At 36.6% G+C, this 24,487-nt stretch overlaps 1 protein-coding gene across 3 annotated transcripts in view; it reads right to left on the bottom strand.

The window, feature by feature from the left end:
• Positions 1–439: 439 nt before the first annotated feature.
• The window catches only part of MTA3 (metastasis associated 1 family member 3), a 123,177-nt gene continuing 99,129 nt past the window's right edge, over positions 440–24,487 (bottom strand). The window contains exons 18-20 of one of the 3 annotated variants that reach the window (XM_031594979.2): positions 22,544–22,698; positions 19,219–19,246; positions 440–509 (exon numbers count right to left, since the gene is read on the bottom strand). In XM_031594979.2, the coding sequence (XP_031450839.2) occupies positions 480–509; positions 19,219–19,246; positions 22,544–22,698 (213 nt within the window). In that variant the 3' untranslated portion in view covers positions 440–479. Of the gene's footprint in view, positions 510–5,031; positions 8,293–19,218; positions 19,247–22,543; positions 22,699–24,487 lie in introns of those variants that run through there. The other 2 variants (XM_090135134.1, XM_090135135.1) reach the window with 2 other exon arrangements.

Genomic DNA, 24,487 nt, shown 5'->3' with positions numbered 1-24,487 from the left:
CATATTTATATATATTTTAATAATTGCAGGAAGATATTAGCCCTAACCTAAAGAGCTTACAGGCTTAGCGTACAATCCTGATTCAGGATTCTTTATTAACTTCAAGAGGATTTGTACAGATACAGGACATTGGCCATAAGGATGTTTCTAGAAGCATCATGAGATCATGGAGATTAATTCTACAGTTCCTATGGTGAGAGTGGGATTTTCTGGAACATCCCCAGAGAGGATAACTGATCTACTCAGGAAATAATTTATCTATGCAGCTATACAGTCTGACACACTGTTCCCAGACTTGAACATACAGAGAACCAAATGCTTAAATGGGAGAATGAATGCAGAATAATACCTGTCCTTTTATTGAGAATTGTACCCATTAGAACAGAGGTTCAGAGCCTGCTGTTACAGACAGCACCTCGCTGGGTTGTCAGACTGTGTCTTCATTTTCAGTGATGTTTTCACTCTGGTTTTAGAACCATCTATGTAGGTTGGCCCAGATGGGCAGAAGGCTGAAATCAAATCAGCAAAATGAAAAGAGCTAATGAATCAGGTTTTCTCAAATTAACTGCTACTTAAAAATAATAAGCAACTGCAATTGATTCTTATTAGTGCATCAAGGGAAGATGGAGAAAATCCAGAGCTAGACAGTCACTTCATTTATATTCTTCTACTGAAATCTATCAAATTTAATCCACACAAATAGTAAACAGAAGAAAGCTACTCAGCATTCAAGTAGCAGGTCTAATTAGAGCCTGGCAAGGCATGTTTGATAGAAACACTTGAGCCAAACCCTGAAGCAGAACTCCTTTAAGCTTCAGGGCAGGATAAAAAGCCAAATAGGTTGAGACCCCAAGTTTGCAGCAAGCTCCTGACTTTAGAGCAGACAGTACACAATAGTGGCTCCAAACACCCAAGAAGAGACTTGAAATATTAGTCTGGATTAGAATTCTATTTGGTCAGCACATTATCTAGGTTCATTGCCCTCCACCCTTGTAGGTACAAATCTGTGATTTTGAAGATTATCATATTTCAAGTAAGACCTGAGCATATTAGATTAATCTTCATCAGTAAAGAAAATACCAAAATAAAGAAAGGTGTAGGGGAAAGAGTAATAGAAGATAAAACAGCCTTAAACTTGAAAATGATGGAGGGATGAGGGAGAAAAACTTCTGGGTGCTTATAGCATCTTCTTAATTATAATCTCCCTTGACATCATTCTGAAAAGTGAGTTAAAAGTCACAGACAGAGATGAGCGTTCAAGGAAGCATGGCAGGATTAGGGTGCCTGAACTTATAAGGGGAATGGATCCAAATAAGCCATTAAATAAGAGAGCTGGTGCATATTCTGGTTATGCAGCAGTGGAATGGAAGCACCTCCAGAGTCCTCAGCTAGTCTCAACCATTTCTTATGCTACAAATTCCATCATTGCCAAGAAACCTGCTTTAGTCCCAGAATGAGAGAGAGATTTTATTTAACCATGCCTAAATTGTGTACAAATTGCAGGATGGAGTCTAGCCCTCTTGGAAAGACCAATCAATACTTTGCCTACTATTGCAAACAGGAAAAATAGGCACTAGGGCTGGATTAACAAATGGCTAGAACTGAGTCAGGCTCCTGCAAGCAGACCATGGACACGGCTGCCTTATGGATTAAATGCATTTCCCAAGGATCAAAGGCATTCAGGGTAAGTTTGCTTAGATTCACTGTCTGATAAGAGGTTAAAATGCTAATGGAAATCCAGATAGCTCTCCCCCTGAATCAGTGCATTTCTCTGTACAAACTGGTGCTCCCAAATCTGGAAACTCTGTGGGGAAATAGTCTACTTTATCTCTATTTTTAATGACTGCAGAAAAGTTAAAACTTTGAGAAAAAAAAAATCACGCTTATTTTAAGTGCCCAGCAAAATGAAGGAAAGAAAACAAATGTGGAATCATTCATCCCTCAATTTTCATTGCATCTGCTCCAATAAATTATTTTAGCAGTTCCTTCTCCCAGTATGCAACTATGAGGCTGAGGAAATGGCACTAGTGTAACAGCTTGATGAATGCAGTAAAAGCAAACAGAGAACTGGGAAGAGAAAGGACTGCTTGAAAGACAGTCCAATCCTTCAGCCAGGGACAGTTACAACCATATAACAAATGAAAACTATATCCAGTGACCTAATATGTTATGTCATGCTATTTTAAGCTTGTACATGCTTTACTTACTTTTTAGCTTCACGGATGTACCTGTGAAGTTCCCTTATTGCTACTATTACCTGGAATGTTCTTTTATGTGCCTAGGCAGAAAATATTAGAGAAAGAGCCACACTTAGCCCAAAGGAAACAGAAGCTGCTTCCTCCACATTAACGAAACTATTGATTCACATTACGGGGCAGAAAATCTCCGAAGTAATAACAAAGCTGCACGTGGGGGCTATGGGGAAAACAAACCTGCCAACAAATTAGGGAGTCATCACATTTTTTCGGACTCAATGAATACTAGATTTTGGGAAGAGATTCTGCAGCCATGAATCTCTAACTCAATAGGAAGTGAAGCAGCATCAAAATCTGGCTCTAATCCTTTCCTCCCATTCTCTTGCTTTAGGCAATAGAGACTGAAAGAGGCAGGAGATTTTCTTCTTTACAAGGCTCTATCAAGCCAGTTGAAAACAAATGTGCACATCACACAATGTTGCTGACATAATACCAACTCTAGTGCTGGAGGAGCCTTCCAGCTACACAAACTGGACTTTTATTTGAGTGCTTATTTCAAAAACTTACTGGTCAGAGACAGCGCTTTGCCCTGATGTCTAGATGTTCCCATAATATTAGTAACAAATAGATTTCATTTTCATAAAGTTCCCCTGCTTAGCTTACAAAGAAGGTCTCTCCAGAAGTAATGCTTTCTATTTATTTCTATGAAAACTACAACAGCTACAAAGAGCACAATAACACTATTTGATAGAGCAAATTCTCAGCTATGAAACACTGTTTTTCAATAGCCATCACCATTAGCTATGCATTTTCATCAGTTATGAACAAAAGCCTGCATGACAGGCTCATAAAAATCCACACTAATGGAGCAGATGAGCATCTCAGACCTCCTGCTTTTTGACTGTGGCTTATTCTAAGCTTGGTTAAAAAGATGCCAATTTTCCCAGCTACCCCAGCAAAGAACTATGTCCAGAGATCATCTCCTTCTCACTATGATTATTGCTCACCTAGGGAAGGATTGATATATGTAATTTATCATTCCAAATAAACCCAAACACCATATTTGGACTTGGAATTTGCCTACGCCTCTTGGCAGGAGAGGATGACAGAGAATATCCATTCTAATGCAAGAACTTGAAACAAAATTTACAGATGACTCCAGGATGGGTGGGGCAATTAGGAAATAGAAAGAACTGCCTTGGACAAACCTGTGAAGCAGCAGTCCTGTTAAAATCCCACCGTGTGGATCTCCTCCTCTGCAAAAAACAAAACAAAACAAAAAAACCAAAAAACCTATCCAATGTAATTGAGGAAATTATTTTGCACGTTAGTAAAGAAAACTATTCAGTTTATGTCCCATATTCTCATAGAAGTCACCAGTTCTAGGTGCTACCAAATTAAAAGCAGTGTAATTTTTTGATACTAATACTGACCTGGAAAGTTTGGATGCCAATGTCAATGCACTGAAGACTATAATGCACACTGTATCTTCTAGTCTGTAGTCTTTTACCTAGATTTCAGTTCAATCCTAGACATTTTTCTAGTTCCAATACAATAAACAATAAACAATACTTCATGTTTCTCTTTCTCTCTTTCTTCTGAATCTTTTCTCTTTATTCACAGACAACTATTTGTGTCTTTAACACTAGTGCAGTTTTAAGAGTTCATCACATTTCAGTTTGTTGCTTACTGAACAGCCTATAAGACAGTGTCAATGTAGAAAATTTTTTTCCTACAAAAAGGACCAAGAGTCACAAAGCTTGTACACAAAGACACTTTAATGCAAATCAGACAGTAATATATTTCATTCTAAGGTGCTCCACATCCTCAAATATTCAGCATTGATCCTCCCAGTTTTACCATTCCTTAGAGAAATTCACTTACAATCTAAAGAATTTAAGGAATTTTAAAAATGACAGCTTTTTATGTTTCTCTTTTTAATTTAATTTTCAATGCTGTATTTCAGCAACAACTGTTATAAGCAACAGGAGCATACTCCGCAAATCTGTGTTGATCATTGCATAGTACAATCTGAAAACTCTTATCCAAAACCCATGTATTCCAAAATTAGGTTTCCTCCCTCTACATGCAACATTTGAATAAAAAAGTCCTGACTTACTCCAAAAAATTCCACTCTGCAGTTATATAAACTCAGATCTTTTGACACCCACTCTGGTTTATGAAGACACGGGTTTATATAAAAGACCTTCAAGAAGAAATGTAAAACAAAAATATTTTTGCTGACATTTCCAGAGGATTCTAACACACTTCCATTACCATAGCATTGCATATACAAATGCACTGTGTCTGCTATATTGTACTTTGCAATATAATATTTCTGAAGGAGTATAATTGTTCTCTACACAAGGCTGTAGGATATTATGCTGTGACTATACCAGAAATTACTACGCAGCCATTCCATTTTATCTGCAACTTTATAATTAGGAAAGTGCCTAGGTTAAAACGACATTTATTAAAAAGCTTGCTTCAGATTTAGGTGCACAATTTTTAAGTGCCGATTCTGGTTCATTCTTTTTCTACTCATTTGTTCTTCTTTTCATTTTTAATCCCCATTTTCTTGTACCATGCTGTAAGTTTTGAACTACAGAAACAAATATTTGCTTTTGATCAAATCAAAAAACAATTTAGAATGCCGTTGGAATGTCACCAATGTATTTTAAGTATTCCCAGATCCATCCTACATGTAGGATGGATTCGATCCTACATAACCAAAGCTTCCTTGACCAAGTCATTACCTTGAAAAATAATCTGAAAAAATATACTAAATATTTCAAGACTGCAGAATAACTACATACTTGAAATTGGTAACATTTTAACAAAATCTTCTTCCTCTTTATATGAGACCTCTGGACAAAAAAAAATGAGCATGCATTTTGCATGGTTTTTGAACTCTGTAGTTGTAAACGGAGAGGTGGTTTTTCAGATAGCTTTCTTATTTAGCTAACAAGAAAATAAATCATATTGCAAACACAGTACTGAAGCTGCCTAGATTTTCTTGCTCAGATCCATGTTAAGAACCAAATGTCTTGTCCTTGCTTCTGAGGCATATGTTTATACTCAGTGTCATTGTTGATGACTGAGATATGTTAGCTAGGTTTAAAATAACTAGCTTGAGAAGCTTGATAAAAACAGTACTGTGGATATACTGTTATAACTTACACAGGAATGTGCTCTTTGCTCAAGGTCAGCAGGAAAAAAAAAAAAACAAAATTCAACTCAACAGACAGCATGGAATTGCGAGATGTTATGGAAAGAACTGTCACAATTTCTACAGAAGTCAAACCAAACAGGAACATATTTTCACCTAACCTTTCATCATTGCTTTCTGTTGAAATTCACGGGTAAATTCTGTATCCATCCTCTGGAGAACATCTCACAGGAAGGGTAAGATTGAGAGAGAGCAGGTAAAGACAAAGGTGCGATACGCAGCGTGCAATTTCTCTGTGCACTGTGTGCATTTTAAAGGAAGGAAGGTCTCCATGCAGCTGCATGCAAAGCAGTTTGAGGATGGACCAGAAGTTATAACAGTGAACAGTCTCGACTGCATTAACCCTCTGTGAGCGTTGGCTGTTGGCTATTACAACCAGTGGCACAACTCTGCCAGGCAGGGTCACAGCATTACTTCCACTGCTTCCTGATGAATTCCCTCGGCTTGAAGCTGCAGGGGAGGACTCTTCCTTACCTTGGATGCTTGATGCAGAAGATAACTGCATCAAGCTGCATAACAGGGAGTCATGTTATGATTCTCTCACTCCTCAGAGGGAAAGAAGAAAAAATGATGTCACAAGAGACTGTTACAAATACCAATACTTTTGTCAAAGGCAGAAACACACGAGGCTTTTACAAAATACTGGCTAGACACTGTAGCACACTGACCGAAAGAAATAATTCAAGTACAAGCTTAATAAGGCAGGGTAGAAAGGATATCCATCAGCTTACAGCAAAAGACACTTTGAAAATGAGTCTGTTGTGTGTGATTTCAGGGGTGCCTGAGGGAGACAAAGCTCTTTCTGCTCATTTTTTTCATACTTTCAGTCAAATAGATTGCTGAATAATCATGTTTTTAATGGGTGAGAAAGCTATTATGCAGAAGGTGTTTCCATACGTCGCAGTTAATAAAGGCAATTCTTACTAATAAGATTGGGTTGTGTCTGTTCAGTATCTGATGAAAAACTCTCCTGTTGTGAGGAAGAAGCAGATCGTGTGGATAGAAGAGAATCCTAGGGCTGCGCACTTCAGTGGCTCCTGGAAAAATCTGTAAGCGGATGAATCCCAGGTCTTCTCCAATTGATTCCCAATCAGTGACATTCAGTAGGGTGCTCAGGGTACTAGAAGCATTTCAGGCAAAATCTCTCCTCCTTATTCACCCTTTGCTTGCTGGTGAAGGACAGTGGACAAGACCTGGATCCGTCACTCTGTAAAATCATCAAGTTCCTTCGCAAGGTCAGTGTGCTTTCTTTTTCGAGGAAGCATCTGGATGACTGTCTCAAGAGTTCAAAATCTGACGTGGTCAGCATGGCTAGTTACAGGCTAGTATCACAGATGCTCTTTCAGACTGAAACTGTAAATAGCGTGGGGGTGTATATTTCAGGAAGGGGAAGGAGGGAAATCACCCAGAGGTATGAGATACTACTTACACCTTCATCTTTCTAACCACAGAGCTGGGCATACATCCATAGCCAGATAATAACCTGACACCCATACAGTGCCGCTAGAGTCACCTAGTAAAGAACTAGAAAAAACATCTTGAAGCTTATTCTAGCTTATGGTGATGCGTTCAGTGTCTGACTATCTGTTAAAAGCCATATGGAAACAAAACCTATTGAAAGACATAACTTGCTTAAGATAATCAGTGTATCTCAGCTAGGTTTACACAGCAGTGCTACACACTGCTTGCCTCTCGATCTCAAAGTAGGGCAGAGATTATTCACCTGTAAGTACCTGAGTAGAAAAAAGACCTGCCTCTGTTGCCATTCCCACTTTCAGGGGGACTGGCAGCTTCCTACAAGTAGTTACAAAAGGCACATCATCTCTCCATGGTAAGTCTCCACCTGTAGCCTTACAAGTATGAATTTCAAAGCATTCTGCAGCAAGACAACTTTCTTGTCCATATGTATAAAAATGTAGTAATTATTTAGTGGAGAGTCATTGCTAATAGGAAATATTCTTATTTCCTCATGTTTTCCCAGGAATGGCATTCTGCTGGCTTTGACTGTTCAAAATAGACTTCAAGAAATGCTAAAAATCCCCAAAGAAATAGGTGGATGCTTGCAAATATATAGATAACCATACTAGGCAGATGGTCATGACCACACATGATACTTTCCAGGATTTTAACCAAAGTTAATACAGTCAGCATTTTAAAATGGGCCACTAATTCTGGGCATTACCTACTTTGGTCCAAGTTTCAGAACTGCTGAACAACTCCTCATTCCAGCCTCTGGTTGCTCAGCAGATCAGAAAATCAAATCCAAAGTGATTCAAGCCAATATTAAAAAATTCAAACATTTGAAGTCTGCAGCACTTTCTGAAGATGCTGACCCCTACAGGCTAAATCCTGTTACAAAGTCACAGCAATCATTTTGAAAGCTGCTTATTTATGTATCACACCACTAGAAGGCATAGACAAAATTGTGGGGGTTTCTCTGCATCCATATTTCTTCCTTGTGGTCAGTATAAATAGTCCCTCTCTGACCATCCAAGTCTGACGAGGGGAAGAGGGGGAAACAGCAGGACAATCATCAAAAGGCCTGCACAGCGAACCTTAAGTAGCCCTTACAGAGACAAAGGAGAACAAGGGCTACTGTTGGATCCTGACCAGAACACAGAACCCAGCCACAGTGTCCATATAGGTCCCAAAGATGTGGAAGGTCCCGTTGTGTCTGTGTTCACAATTAAACAAGATTTTAACATAATTATGTTGCTGATGCTGTTGTGTCTTCAGTGCGTGATGGTTCTTGGCTCTCTTCGTGCCTGCCTATTGTTCATGAGAGATTTTGTCTTCGCAAGAATTGGAGAACAAGGTGTTCTGGAAGCTCTTTTCAGCTGCAACTTGGTAAACTTCTTACGGATTTTTCTGTATGAAGGGAAGGAGGAAAGGAGGGAAAGAGGAAAGAGACAATAGCAGAGATAAATCTCAGTCTTTAACAGGCAGCTGAAGGGATAATTACAAACGAACAAATACTCTTACCGGAGCAGGAAGGCTAGTTCCTGGAAAAGAGACTTCCAGTCAACTAGAAGGAGCTCTGGCCATCAACTGATGATTCACAGTTGTCTTCAATTAGTAACTGACACTTACTCAGTGAATTGGTGTTAAACAATATTTGGATGATAACAATTACATGAAATCTTGGGACAGAATACTCAAATGGGGAATCCTTGTGTGTGATTTCAGTACAATAATGAAGGGTCACAGAAGAAAGAACCCAAACAAACGTGTTATTTCTTTAAAAGTGACAGACAGATCAATTTTCAGCGTGGTTATTTTCACTGTATCAATTTTGCAAATAACGGATAGTCTGAGACTTTGGGCTTTTTGTGCTAGTGCCCTTCAGGTGCAGTAAATTCACTTTAATTTTAGTCAAACATTAACTAGAGGTGGCCACGTTGTTTGTATTATAATCTTATGCATTCAAGGATAATTAGTTTCATTGAAAAAGCTTTGTTAAGTTCCAACTGCTCTGTTGTCTCTGTATTGCTATAAATCAAAACCATAGTGCTGACTATAATCAGAGCAAAGTAGCAGAAAACATGGAAATGATGAATACAGCGTATACTGAGAACCATCTTCATTGGCAGGGTCCAGAATATTACACAGTAGTGGAAAATTACTTATTTTCTGAATTTACTCAGGTTTGTTATCCCAGCTTTCAGTTGTATAGTTTATAAATTACAAAGGTTTTGAACTTATGGAAATGAACTACAGTGAATGCTGCCCTTTACCAATTAGAGAGATCAGATTTTCAAATTCAGACTTTCAAAGTTGAAAATCTGACCTGATTGCAAATTACATAGTGCTGATGTGCATCAGAGTGCATCAAGGTTTTGACACAGTAACCAAAGAATTGATTTTTCCCTTTCATCTTAATGGGCTGCTAACTCTGAAACTGAAAAATGGTGATCCTTGAAACTGAAAATACAGGGACAGCTTAAAATATACTCTATTGAGTACTAAAATGGCTCTTATTTGCACATTAAATTTTCAAGCACATATTTAGTTGCTGGTTGAGTTTTCCTCAGGAATCTAAGCTACCAACCAAGTAACTGAGCCAGAGAAAAGAATCTAATCAAGGACAAAACAATAAGCCAAAGATCAGGAGAATATACCGAGCTCTTACAGATTAAGGGAGTCTGAAAAATATGCCTATTTTGGTTTATGTTTTTGAAAGGCATAGGGAAGTATTTGTCTTAGCTGCCTGAAAGTAGGATGTCGTCAGCATCTCATGGTCTGGAATACCAAGCTAGGATTTAGCATCATTCAGTACTAAGCATAATAAAAGAAAAGGAAATGAATTTCCAAAAAGCAAAGCTTCAGCTATCCAAGCAGTCCCACAGAAACACTGATTACTTACTTTACATGGTCATCTCAATTTAAGCCTAAGGAGATATGAAATATATTGACAAGGAATTGTATTCAGAATGGTAAAATCATAGAAACATAACCTGAAATTGTTAGAAATACGTATTTCTAGAACAATGAGATAGTAAGGCTTTGTAAATTTATGTTAAAAGATGAGAGTTTTTCCCCACAAATATTATAATGGAGATCACTCCTGAAATAGCCTACAGAACTGGATCCATTTTTAATACATTTGTTTGCAGAATATGTATTTACTTAAAGAACTGATGTTTTCATTAAACATGAGAAGCCCACAGTTTATAAAATGGTTAGATAATAGTTCACCCTTCTGACTTTATAACATGGAAACTTCATAAGCTGTCAAGGAGTTCCTAGCAATGAAAAAAATATAAATACTAAATGTAAGGATAGTAAAATATCCGTGATTAGGATTTATGATTGTTATGCAAGGATAGTAAAGTCAAGAGATGTATTTAACAACTAGCACAAAGAATGGCAGAATTGAAAAGAAGAAGGTCATCAGCATTGCATCAAGCAAACCACAAAACCGATTTGTCAGCCCTTCACATAAATGGAAGTAGCTCCATACAGGCAGTCAGAAGAGCTAATCTGGTACACATTCTGAAAAGACAATCCAGAACTTCTATTTAAACAGGATTGTGAAAATGCTTCCAGAAATTAGCTCGCAGAAATAAAATGGGAAGGATGGAAATTTTCACTGGCTTTAATAGCAAAAATATGCAGAGTGAAGGAAACGAACTCATTACGCTGAAGAATTAACATCTAAAACAGTTAAACTTTTTAAGAGCCACAGATCATGTTTTACAACCCTTCATCATGCTTTTTTTTTTTTTTTTTAAACACTTGAGTAATCAGGTTATAATGGTAACTGACAAAAGGTAGGAAATTCAAAGATAAGGTTGTCAGCGCTTCTCTCTCAGAACACTTCAACACAATCTCCTCTCTCCCCAAGCAATATAGCAAATTAAGGGCAGAGTCACCTTTAATGTTCAATTTCCTGTCCCTTTTTCAGTTAATGCCAGCCATATGTTTTAATTACATACGGCTTTTTATTTGGTGCTGGCAAGTAAATGACTTTAATATCTGTAGCGGTGATAACATCCTTTGCAGTTGTTAGGAAAGAGTAATTGCCATTTTCACCTGCTTTTTCTTTCGATTCTTGTACTGGTGCTTGAAGCATGATGTGTTAAAGACTTCATTTGAAATGCTAATTAAAAAATGTTTTAAAGCCTTTGCATTGTACTTCCAGTCCTCCTGAGACCAAAGGTAGGAAAATGAATCAAACCTCCAAATAAGGGACTGTATATAAAGCCCACTGCGCTCATTTCTATGTCAGATGTGATGCACTGTTGCGAATGTAGAGGTTGACAAATTACTTATGTCCACATGATAGTAACTGCAGATAAAGGTAAATAAGGTGCCTGGCAGCTATTCAGAGAAATATGGAAATGTATGTAAGTACTGCATACTATTAAGACGTATTTTCTTTTTGCAAGTTCTATGTAGAAATAATGGCTACACCGAATAATGCATTTATGCCATGCTTAAACATAATTAGGCAAACAAGTTCACTGAACCAACCCGTTTTTAGGATTTAACTGGATTCTGCACTTTTACTTCCTCTAACCAACCATCTACTGAAGTTTATAACCTCTTGTGATATCTAGATTTCCCAGGAACAGAGATTTTCATGTCAGACGCCATTTTGTCAGACTGCTCCTCTGTTGCTATCTGTTACATGGCAACAACATGCAATGGAATATTGGTGGGAAGGTTTAACCAACCAACATTCACCTCTGACATTGTGGGACAACAGAATAACATAGGAAACAGTACTTCTGGAGCAGCCACTGTATTATTACATAGTTGTTGCTAGTAGTGCAGAGAATCTGAACAGGTCCATAGCAAGCATGAGAGAACGGATTAGCTGCACAGTCAACACTGAAATTTCACTGACTCTTTAGATTGGGGTTCACTATTCACTGTGACTTGCCAATTGTAAGCAGAAGCTTAAATCTGCCAGTTTTACAAAGTACTACCACCATGAAGAGAGTGGAGTTTAGACACTGACTACAACAAGGCAGAATTTTGCATTTTTGTACGTGCTTTATGCAAAATTTGCAATCAGTGTTAATATCAAGACACACAGAAAATAATAATTTTAAGTTTGCCATGGTCTTTATTTCAAGTAACAAAGATGCGTGAAGTTGCTACTGCTGCATTGTGTGCAATGTAAGCTCTTTGAATGCAAGCTCAAGGCCACCTAGAAAAACACAACTATTCAATAAGTAGCCATGATTCCTTCTGGCATAATTGTCTTAATTACCACTTATTTCCCTGAAGGCTTGTTGTATCCAGAAGTACATTATAACTCTTTAGTGGATTAAATTACAAGAAAGGGGGCTATTTTAGGAGTCCTACAGTCTTTCAATTAATTTCAACAAAGCTTTTAAACTAAGTGAAAGGCAAAAAAGTGAGCAATGCTGAGTCTGCTAAAAGAAAAATCAACTGGGATGTACTTGTAGATGCAGATACAGATCCTTTGAAACCTGGTAACTCATAGCACTTCCTTCATTTCTACCTGTGCGGAGTGGGAATGCTGTATTTTATTTGTCTATTTGGCTTGCTGATATATGCTTTTTTTTTTTTTTCCCTTCAACACTTTAATGCTCAAGTTTACCCATATATTTTCTATTAAAGTTCTGACCTAACCTCAAAATTATAGAAACTAGGACAATAAAGCTCCTTTGTGAAATGCTCATTTACAAAACAAAGTATGTTTTATTACGTACATGGCTACCAGAAAACACTTGCCTTGAGTCACTATTTTATGTTATAAAACTAATACAGGTGGCATAGCATGCTAAAATCTTTATGAGATTAAAGAGGTGCTGCTGTAGACACTTGAACATCATATAAATGCTTTAAGAGATTGCCTTATTTTTTCCCTTCTAGCAAGGAATTGTTTTCCTTTGCTTGTGGTTATCTTCCAATTTGGCACAGATATTAAGAGGAAAACTGTTCTCTGTGAACAATTTACAGACACACTAGTTAAAAGTCATGGTGCCAGATCTTCCTGAGCAGCTTAATATATTATTTTCAAACACCATACCACATCAAGGGCAAAAGCTTAGAATTACTATGAATACATAAAGCAGTAAACAATGTTTTTGAGCCATTTCATTATGGAGAGGAAAAAGCCAGGTCAAGTGTTTTAAGTACAGACTTCTATGACAGTGTTGTGGAATGGCACAAGATGCCTTTCTATCTCCTTCTACTTGCTCTGGTTTAAAATCTACTAAAAAATCCAACTTCCTTGGAGCAGAAACTATCCCTTTGTATATATTTATTGAGTACCTCCTAGAAGGGACCCAACCCATTATTGAAATTATTTGTATCACTTTTACTGCAAACAACTGGCATGGCTCTCTGAAAAATCATCTCATCCAGCATATTTTTCCATGCTTTTGTTTTCTCTGAAAATTGCATGTTTCGTTAATATTGTAAAGTGGCTTTGAGTGCTCTGAAAGAATTAAAGAAGTGCAAAATATTATTCTCAGCATTACTGTTAATTTTTCAGCTGAATGTTGGAACTGAGATAAAGTTATCTGTTAACCCCTAAGAAATGTTCTAAATAGATTCTGTCATAAAGCAGTCATCACATGATGACTAAACCTTAACAATCAACGATAGAATTATTCTCACAGTTCATCTGTGAGCTTGGTGCTTACCACCAAGAGACTAAATTTACCCACTGCAGATGGCTAGGACAAAAATGATAGCACATCAGTTTCACTGCAACATGGGCTCGCTCACTTTTTGGCAACGCTGGCAGCACAGGGGCTGTGACTCCTTCCAGTCCCCTCTGATTTGTGCTAAGCACCATTTCAAAGAAAAACCTCAATATCATTTGTAGAAATGACAGACAACGCAAGTCTCACCATGGATTAAGTATCTGAGGACTTGCCCTACCTCTCAGGTGGAGTTTTGCTAACTCAGAAATGACATTATCCCCTGCTGCAAGCCAAAAAGCAGCGCCTAACAGAGAAGCATGCACAGTCATGTTCCTCTGTTTCCCTCAAAGAAGGGAGAAAAGCCAGTCTGTAGCGTCATGGCATTCAACCACAGCGCCCATCTTAGAGGGAATGAGACCTAGGAAAAGTAGATCAATAGAATGGGTGAAAAGTAAATTATTCATACATTTTAAAACAAAACAGTGGCTCAGGCTTCAACAGACATGTAACCTGAGCTATGGGACAGCTGCTTCGAACCTTATTTGAAATTAATTAGCCCCTCCGTAGTTAACACTGAATTCAGACAGCTTAAGGCATGAATTTGCTCTATTAAAGAAAGAGTTGCTTAACCTCTCCTTCCCTATCAGCGTACCTACAAGATCACCACACATTTGTCAATATGTCTGCGCTCTGAATCCAAGGAGCCACAAAGTCCTCCATGGGCACAAAAGCCAGAAGATCTCAAAGCAACTCCCTTATTCTTCCCCTACAGGATGTGGGTGAATTCCCACACTACAGAATCTTATACTTTGCCAATAGAAATTGTCATCACCATCTAGTATTTTTAAGAAGAATAGTCACTCTGTATATTAAATATAACCCACTATTAGATGAAAATATATCCCACGTGACAGCATACATTTTTTCCTTAGACAAAAAAATTGAGAGAAAATGCATCAGAGCTGGCAGAATAAATGAAGAATTGCTTTCACCTCCTTCCTGAACATCTTGCATAGTAATTTATGATTCCTGTGTTATTCCAGAAGACAATTTGTTATGTCTTTAAGAAGGGGCTAAGAACATACAGTGTCTGAGTTCTGGCCTTGGTCTACAAACATTATGTGCCACTTACGTAGCAATAGACAGAATAAAACCCTACCTGACTAGTCTCACCATTTTGATTCAGAAAGATTTTTTTTTGGTTGATTTGAATTCTGTGATTATGTTTGACTTGGATGGTATATCTTGCATTTTGTTGTCTTTTCCACTTTCAATACGCTTCAAATATGCTGTCATAACTACTTTAGTACTTTATTTATTAGGAGAATAATTTCTATAACTTTTTTTAGGTTTTTTGTTTGTTTCTTTTCTTACTTTGTTTGATTATTTCATCTGAGGTTAGTGGCCTGAATTCTATGTTTACAATATTACATCTTATAACATTACCTGAGGCTGAAAAAAAAAAAAAGGCAATATTTTCTCTTTATCAATAATGCATATGCTTTTCCTAGAATAATACATGTACTGATAGAGCACATTTGAATGAGCTTCTTGGCACTATTTGCTATTAAGCAAAGGAAGAAAATCAGAATGAATCCTTCATACCAGAGAGAGCTGGATACCAAAATTTACCTTAAAAATCTGACCCAAGGGGCCTGCTCCACAGCATCAATTGTTTTCCTCAAAAGAGGAAAGCTCTGCCACAAAATGATTTGATATGCTAATTTTTAAGGTAATCCTCATTTAAGATCAGAATTTTTATTTAATATTCACAGTACCAAGGGTCTACTCTAGTTTGTTTTCTGACTACACTCAGAAGATTTCATTCAGCTCTTCAGTCTTATAGCCAACAGTTTTCCTGCCAGTACCGCACAGTGTTTCTTGGTCTGTTTAATTAAAAAGTGCAGAGCATCCATGAGAGCAGTTGTATATTAATATTATTCAAATTTACAGGCTAAAAGCTGGAGCTATTCAGATGGTAAATGCCTTGTCTGGTGCAACAGGAATTGTGAAGCACAAATCTGAGCTTTTACCACTTGCACAATATTCCTATTGTATTTGGTCAAGTAAATATTTTAACCTCTATTCATAGCACAAGTAATGAAATCAGCCACTCATCTTGTCTCCTTAAACATCTGACAAGAACTGACAGTTATCTCTGTGATTGTCTTTCACAGTCATTATGTTCTCCAGTATTTTACATTTAAAATCCCAATGTAGTTACTTACGCAAGCTTTTCCACAAAAAGAGACCAACATTTGCTTCTTCACAGCCTTATTTACATTAATTCAACAGAATCTTGCATTTAACAGATCTTAAGGAGTTTAAATACTCAGAAGAGCATAACAAATAATAAATGATTGAATGTATACGCTAAAATATAGACTACTTCAGAATTAAATCTTCTGTCAGTAAAAAAAAAAAAAAGTAATCTTTGAAAACTGAAATTTAGCAGCAGTGTTTGAGGATTACAGCCATCAATAGCAGAGAGCTAATGTGATAAAGCTCTGTGGTTTAGGCACAGGAATTGTGAGGGGAAGCTGCTTTTACTCCTGAACTAGAGTTACTTGAGCACTGCTACTGATAAAACCTGCATAATCAATCTTGACTTTTCTTTCATAACGAAGTATGTGGAAGACTATGCTGATCTGACAAGGTAGCATTTTCATTATTTTTTTTTAATATGTTTCCCAAGGCTCTATTAAAGTGCTTTTAAAATGGAAACTAGCTTCACGTACAAATACGTTTTCTTATAGAAAATAAATTCTTGTTCAAAATCAAATAGTTTTTAACTCCCACAACAGAATAAGGCCAAGAATTACAAGGTGACACATTCCCATTGGGGATGTGAATTTAGGAAAAAGCTGAACAACAAGCTAACAAAAAGCAAGTCCTAAGACCTTCTGTTAAAACATCCTGTAAAGAGAATTGGGTTCAGCTACATCAAATCTACTGCACAAACACAAAAGATGGCTTCTGAGGGAAAACCTTTAGAAACAGCCAACAGTACTACAAGAAATTCAAAGTTTATAAAAAAAACTGTAAGAAAACAGGTGAAAAAAATTGTGTGATATCCTAATTTAACATAAGGTTGAGTTACTGTCTGACACACTCAATCTACCTGCACTCAGTGGGAGCCAGGCATGCATTTAAGAGCTTTAATGAACTGGGATTAGAAGGTCTAACAAAACGAATGAGGTTCCTGGAAAAGTTAAGTAATCTTATAGGAGCTTTTCCACCAACATCTGTGCTTAAGACAGTCATTAATGAACTTAACATCCCCATGTTTAATTTCAGCTCCTTTCCCCCTCCCCACCAGGTTTTCTAGGAAAATAAAATTTTGCAAAAATCTTGTTTGGGAATTATATTTCCCTTCCCAAATATAAAATACACTGGCTATTTCCATGCCTTCTGTCTGAACATGAAATGATTCTTCTCAAAGTGAACAGAGGATGGGTGCAAGTGGTTGAGTAACACTCCTAAATGTGTCATTGCTCTTTAGTTGAGTCGTGTAAATTAACCACATTTGAGCTCCTACCTAAAATGCAATTGCAAAATGTTTTGGTATCTAAGCCACCATAGAGAGGCTGCATATGTGAATTTCTGCTCACAACAGGGTAGAATTCTACAAGATCATTTTACAAGATTCAACTGCGTGACTTTTCAGGCAGCAGTAACTAGGTCATTTACAACCATCTGTTCATAGCCCTCTGTCTCCCTGCTGTCATCACTGAAGCCATGGGGACTAATTAATTTTCACCTTCTAATCAGTGGAGATAGATCTGAAACTAACAAATTGCCCAGTCTCAGTCAGCAGCTTCTGGACTCCTGTGGATAACATTTCCGTGAGACTTTATTGTCAATAAAGGTAAAAAGTGTTTGAAAGGAGATTCCTTCTGACCTGCTCTGTGTATAACAGCCCTATGGAAGAATAAAGTAGTTTTCATTTGATTCTTCAGATGGAAAACTGATTTGTACATAATTACACTCAAATCTCCAACAAAGTATTTAGTCAGCTTATGAATTTTGCTATGAGGAGTTGGGCATCTAAACGCTTGGAGATACAGGCATGAGGTCTCACAGAAGCCTGTGAAAGAGCACCAAACTAAATCCAGTTTTCTCATGTCCTGCCTAAGAGTGCCAACATCTTCCTCTTAGCTTGTAGCTTTAAACAAGGTTAGTAGCTTACTACGTCACTGAAATTTTATCTTAAAGCTCCAAGCCAACATGGTTGTATTTCATTTGTTCTGAAGACTAACAAAACAAAATTCTTCAAAGCTTATGCTCTTCAAGCCCAACAGCAATAGGCTATGGGTCATAACTCATACTGAAATAATCCTTAAATGAGAGAATAGGTGAAACACTGCAGTTCTGGAATTGTTTTCTGAGTAGATATCTATTATTCCTTTAACATGTTAAAAAAAATCTTCACTTCAAATGATGCTGATTTTAGTTTCGTGAAAAATCCTGCTATTAAAAACATCAGCATTATTACAGCAATATTACTTTGATTCAGAAGGTATCCTAAAGCAAGCTAGAGGAAAAGCACCTATCGATGAATAACATCAGAAAGTATCTGCACATCCAAGAAAACTATTCAGAGAGAAACAAAGGGCAAGAGATTGTGACCTACTTCCTCTATTACTGATCGGGATCCCGCATCACAGCACCTCAGCTAGAGCTCAGGGGAGAATTATCACTTATAAGGCATCAATAATACATAACATTCACCAATGTTCCACACTAAATAAGGTTAAAATAGCAGTTCACTGAAATTCTTAGATTTTTGCTCTGAGGAAAGTAACAAAATATAGCAACTTTGAATACTACTTAGCCAGGTAGGACTTCTACCTGGAGCAGGGACAATTCCTCCCCAAACTCCCCATCTGCTGTATTGTACTAGAAATGATTGCACACTCACCTGAACTCACATGCATCCAATCAATATTTACAATCCTATCAACAAGGATTAGACATAATCCTAAAAGAGATATTCTAATGCTATAATCCCCGCTTTTCAAGATGTATGACAGTGATATAATCCAGCAGAAGTAAAGGAATCAGAAAAATGCATCCTTAGATAGTTATTTATTTATTTTCTGATTAGAGGTTTGCAGCTGGTGCATAGCATTGTTAACTTGCAGCTGATTCTCCAAGTGTGCAGTCAAGCATCTCCATGCAGTCAGATACAGAATGGGAGAGTCTCATGGCCACAGTTCCATGAAGGTAAGAAATGAAAGGGCACTGTGCTCTGTGATCCAATCATGGAGAGGCAAAAGCAAGACACAACATTTTGCTGAACTTAGTTTGTGAGCACCACATTCTTGTTTTTTGTTGGTTTTTTTTTTTTTTTTCCAACATGCAACTTTAGCTTTAAGCTTTTGTGTGTGCTATGAGACATGCATAAGTAAAAATGAGTGCTATCAAGTAATTATCATAAACACTGTGATATCCTTACATAGTACCTCAAAAAATCAAGGGAAGCTTTTATGTTCGAGAGGAAGAACATGATGTGAAGAATATGAAAATTGCCTAGATAATACTGGCACAGGGATGCCTCAAACCATTTTATCAGCAAAAAGGAAGCAGTGTCTGCTGGTAACAGCTAAAGATCACATTCTAATTTTAACAGTTGCAGTTAACTCATTCCCAATGGAGTTGCACTTACCGTGAGAAGGTTTCTAACTGCTTCAGCGCTGAAAGGAAACAAGCATTGAGTCATTCAACTGTAGTTCTATATGCAAATATGCTTCTTGGCGCATGAAGGGAAAGCATATGGAATCTGCAGCTATAACCCTTCCAGTCAAACCTTTCCAGACATTTCTTATAATTCAAATGCTGAAAAAAATGTCATTTTTAAACAATATTTTAGCTGTCCCTATACAAATATGATCGACAGCACACACATGTCCTGTTATGGACAGAGTGTTATGTATAGAAACAGTATGCATATTGCATACCTAGAAGTGTTAAGAAAAATAAAAATCTACAGATACATTTTCCTTGACATCCAACAGCTATATGGATTACTAGTTTTATTTACAAATTGTCTTATATAACTCAACAGATATTAAGCTGATATATTACATTTTCATTAAGTTTCAATAGACAATAAGAATTTTCCCAATTATTATATAAGACCCAGAATGGTAATTCATTACAAAGAATTTAATTTCACACACGGTAGCTATTTTTTGCATTAACCTCTAAAAGAGCCTACAATAGAATCTATGTTACAGCTAGTCAACAAAATGGGAATAAAACTCAAAAAGTTCCTTATGGCAAAGGTGATTTAGTACAATGATTTGAATAAAATTCTTTTATAGCTATGAGACTATTGTCTGATCTCAATTATACACATAGTGGTAGGACAATCCCAGCAGCTAATATCAAAGTATATTAAAAGGAAATAAGTAGACTCCCTTGGTGGGTAGTGATGAATGTAAGGCTCTTTAAAGAGTGATTTTTCAGTGAATCATGTAGATAGATTTTGCACTTTAGAATAAAAACTTGAGCAAGTTATTTTAGAGTAGGAAATTTCTTTTTCATTCAGGAAGTGAATGAATAAAGAAAAATATGAAAATATTAAATTCATTAAAGTTCAACATAAAATTATGATGTATCTTTACAGTAAGTGCTTTTGAACTGCCACCTACTTTTCACCTAGATTAATTCCTGCTTTGATTTCAACTGATGTTGAAATCCCAAGTAAGCTGAACTCACGCAGGTGTCAGAAATATCTAATAGGCATTCAGGTCGTGGTCTTAAAATTCTAGGATAATACCAAGGATTGCCTTGAAAAAATTAGACTAGTTGTAATTTCTTTAATTACTTTCCATGCTCTGAATTCTTAGAACCCTACTCATCCATCACTACCAATACCCTGGAATCTGAACAATCTGACATACAGTATTGAACTTTATAGAAATATGATTGGAGCTTAAATTCAGAGGTGGGAAGAATGATAATAATTTCTTTAAAAATACCATTTAACATAAAAGTACAGGCATAAAAACATACTCATCTTACCTATTGAAAGACAATAATGTTTTGAATGCTTACGTTATACATCTTTGGCTTGGTGAATGAAATTGACTGGCACCTCATTTAGTTTAGAAGCAAAAGGATTACATTATTGTGGTATAATTTTTTAGCTAAATGTCTGAGAAAATCTAGATTTACTGCTGGAGGTTTTATAGAAATATGTACCTTAAACCTTAATTCACTGCACAAGCAAAAATGTTTTTGGACAGAAATGAAAACTGTTCTGCACCATATCAATCCAAATATTATACTGAAAAAATATTGTAATTAGCATATGTCTTTCTCACGTGTATTTTTAACAAATACACATGATGAAACATACAGGATGCAGAAAAATAGGGAAACGTGCCTTAAAAAAACCAAGTTGGTATCTTGGCTCAAATGTGATGATTTCATTAAAAATGAGCATTCAGCAAATTTTTAATGGCTGCAAACTGGTCACTGAAGTATTTTCCTTTTTCATTTTATGGTAGGACTGGGTAAATTGTGTTTTGCTTTCACAGCCATCTCCTCCATATATAAGATATCTTTTCCCATTGCAATTGTGTTGCATTCAACTATGTCATAGCCATGCTCAACTGTATGAACTCCTATCACAAGGCAGGTCAACTGTTAGAGACCAATGCCTTCTCTCCCAAGGAGCAGAACATTTAATAACTGTCTGAAACTCCAGTACACTATCAGCAGCAGGACCAGGTAGGGCTTTCCACTTCAAGTTACAAAGGCCAGAGGCAAATGAAAGCCAAGAAGAGAATGAGCTACACCATATCTCTTTCAAATAATCTTAGAATAAGAGTGAAGGGAATCTAAAAAAAAAAAAAAAAAAAAAAAAAAAAGAAAAAGTTAGAAAGGAGAAAACATCCCTGGAGTTAGGGAAGGAATCAACTGGGGAAAAAAAAAAAAAAAAAGGAAAAAAAAAGAAGAAAAAAAAAGGAAAAGACCTGCGAGAGAGAAGGAACAATGTCATATGAAATGGAGTTTCAAGGGACAAAAGCTGCTGTCTCACACTAATTTCAATTTTGAATGTTGCACTTGTTATGGTTGAGGTACTATTACCTGTCACATTTTGGTGATATACTCACTAGGGACTTGTTTGATAGTGGCTATACACGCTTAGCAGTATCAGGCAAGCACTGAATTTTATCACTGAGGTAGACATCAGAAGCCTAAGAGCTTATCATTCTCCTACTATTATCTCTGAATTGCAAAACCTCTCATGCAAAAGAAAATGAAGTACTATGTTTAAATGATCTTGAAATAACCACTAAATTATCACATAGAATATCTACCATAAATCAAGTTAAGTATGTGTATTTTTCTTGGTTAGCTCTATATTTACATATATTATCCCTACTCTTATTTTATTATTGACATTTTTCTTTGACTGATAGCCTTTATAGGTCTGTGAAATAATCACAGAATTGAAGATCAGTCTGATGTTACACAAGTAATCCTTCTGTGATATCAAACTCTTCTGGGAAAAGTAAACGTTAATTAAATTTTATCAATTAATTTGGAAATGACAGACTGAAGAAGACTGTTACCTTAGTTGGAAATCAATTAATATTCCCGAAAAGACGCTGGCTGCTATATATTTCTCTTTTCTGTGTTATATATTTTTCTAGTTCTGAAAATTTTAGTTTAGCCTCCACTGTGGAGACGCGTGCACTTTGCTGGGTGATCAGCCATAAACTTCATTGTATTTGAACTACAATTAGTAACAATTTAAAAGTTCTAACCTCTGCCACACAAAGTATAAGACTGAAAAAGTGAAACACTGATAACATTAATACGCAAGAGATGAAAATTGGGTGTACGTTTTGATGTATCATGGCTCTTCACTCTAACACAACCTCAAACAATAATGACAAAAACTGTTATTCAAATAGTGAATCAATAGCATGTTTGCAGTTAAGGCTTTTTCCCTGCTTCAGTTTCATTTCTCTTACCTGGTCTCTTCCGTGGCTATAAAGAAACCATCATCTGAAGCATCAAGCCAATTTTGCCGCTGTCTCTTTATCACTGGAATGGCGCTTGTCTTAATGGTACTTGCACTGGCTTGCAAGGACTTGCCATTAGTTATATGAACGCGGGGAGCAGCATGCTGAAATCATAAAGGAAAAAAAAAGGAAAGATATTTGCCAGAGAACAAGAATAGTTCTCTTAACTGATTCTGCTGTAAAGGGCAGCCTACACACACTGTCATTCTCAAAAAACAGCTAATTCTTCTCAAACAAGTACCTACCAATTAGATAACATCTCCTGATCATCTGTGCACAGTGACATGTTTTAGCCACAGAACTGAAAGCTTTTTAAAACCCACTTGTAAAAAGAGAAGCGAAGCATGAATCAATGTCATGAACGAAGCAAGTCTGCAAGAGAAACCTGTTGATTCTGGGAGCAAATTCACTTTGCAAATTTTTCTGATCAAAACTCAATATCCCAACCAATTACTTGTTTTTTGATCCAAGGTATTTAACTGATTGATGTCTTAGTGCACAAAACGGATACTGCTCAAAAAGTGAGCAACAATTCATGCATAGAAAATGCAGTCATACAGCCCAGATGTACTGATTTCATACTATATTCAAAGTGATTATTTTTACCTGGCAGAAGGCAGTGCCATACATTACAGAGGACCATTCAAGGGACTGAAGAGCAATTTATTTTTTTTTTGCTTCCCCAGCCAGAAACAAGTTTAAGTTCTCACATATAATGGTTAGTATCTTTTCCTTTCTAATATGCCACTGAATGTTGTCCTCACTCAAGACAATCATAAACATGCAAAGTATGCTTAGGAATCATACAACATACAAGAAGTGCATTTCCTACTGCAAAAACTTTGTAAAACAGTTAAGCCTTATAGAAAAATTATAGGGTTTTTTTCATAATACTTTTTCTGTGGTAAAGACAGATGTCAATACTAGTCCTGAACTGTTTTTTTCCCCATTTCTCAGAATCTTATTCTTATTCCAGGCAAGATATAGTATTACAGAAAATAGTGCAAAGATTACAACATTGTCTCCTCTCTCTCACATCATAATGATTGTTTTTCCTTGTATTTCTCTTCTCCATGAGTCCTTTCAATTTATTTGGAGAAATTAATTATGCTTTGCTTAAAGACCAGTCTTTGTGCAAGGGACCACATTATCTTTAATTTCCAGTTAATAGAAACAATTGAATTTCTCAAACAATTTAAAAGTAGAAAAATCAGTTCAATTAGTTCCTCTAAAAAATATATTTACCTTTGTGTATTAAAATGAGCTTTCAGTGAAACGGTCATACTAACATCAATACCCAGAGCAAACAGACCTTTCATACGGAGTACTTTTAAATGCTCTTTCTTTTCCCTTTTTTTTTTTTTTAATGTTTCTCTTTTTTACTTTGTGAGCATATACAATTGTAGAAGGATTATGGATGCCTCAGGAACATTGCTAGTACAGCCACAGAAGCTCTACTCAAACATCATGCACACAGAATGCTAGGATAATTTCGTTGTCATGTTACTGTGTGCAACTAGCAGCTGGCATTTGATTTTGAGTATTTACTTTACTAATAAGCTGTGCTGCCATTTTCAACAAATCGCAGGTATGCCAGGTCCACATAACAGTGGGAAAGTGCAGATCAGCAGGAGGCTTACTCAGAGTTTGCCAGCTGCACGTTGGACAAATCTACCTTCCCAATAAGTGATGACTTCCTCACACATTCTTCCTTATTCCAGACTGAATGCATTCATTCTGCTGTCTTGTATCCCTAGAAGAAAACTGTTCTACACCCCAAAGACACTATGAGAAAACTTCTGAGAGCAACTGGAAGAGAAACACAAAGCACAAGAAGGTGTGGTTTGGGCAAAGCCTCCTAGAGGTAAACTGAGGAAATAGATGTTTAGAGTC

This window comes from Phasianus colchicus, chromosome 2, assembly GCF_987193195.1.
Source record: "Phasianus colchicus chromosome 2, bPhaCol1.hap1.1, whole genome shotgun sequence".
NCBI classification, from domain to species: domain Eukaryota; kingdom Metazoa; phylum Chordata; class Aves; order Galliformes; family Phasianidae; genus Phasianus; species Phasianus colchicus.
This window is presented reverse-complemented; position numbering and strand designations above follow the sequence as displayed.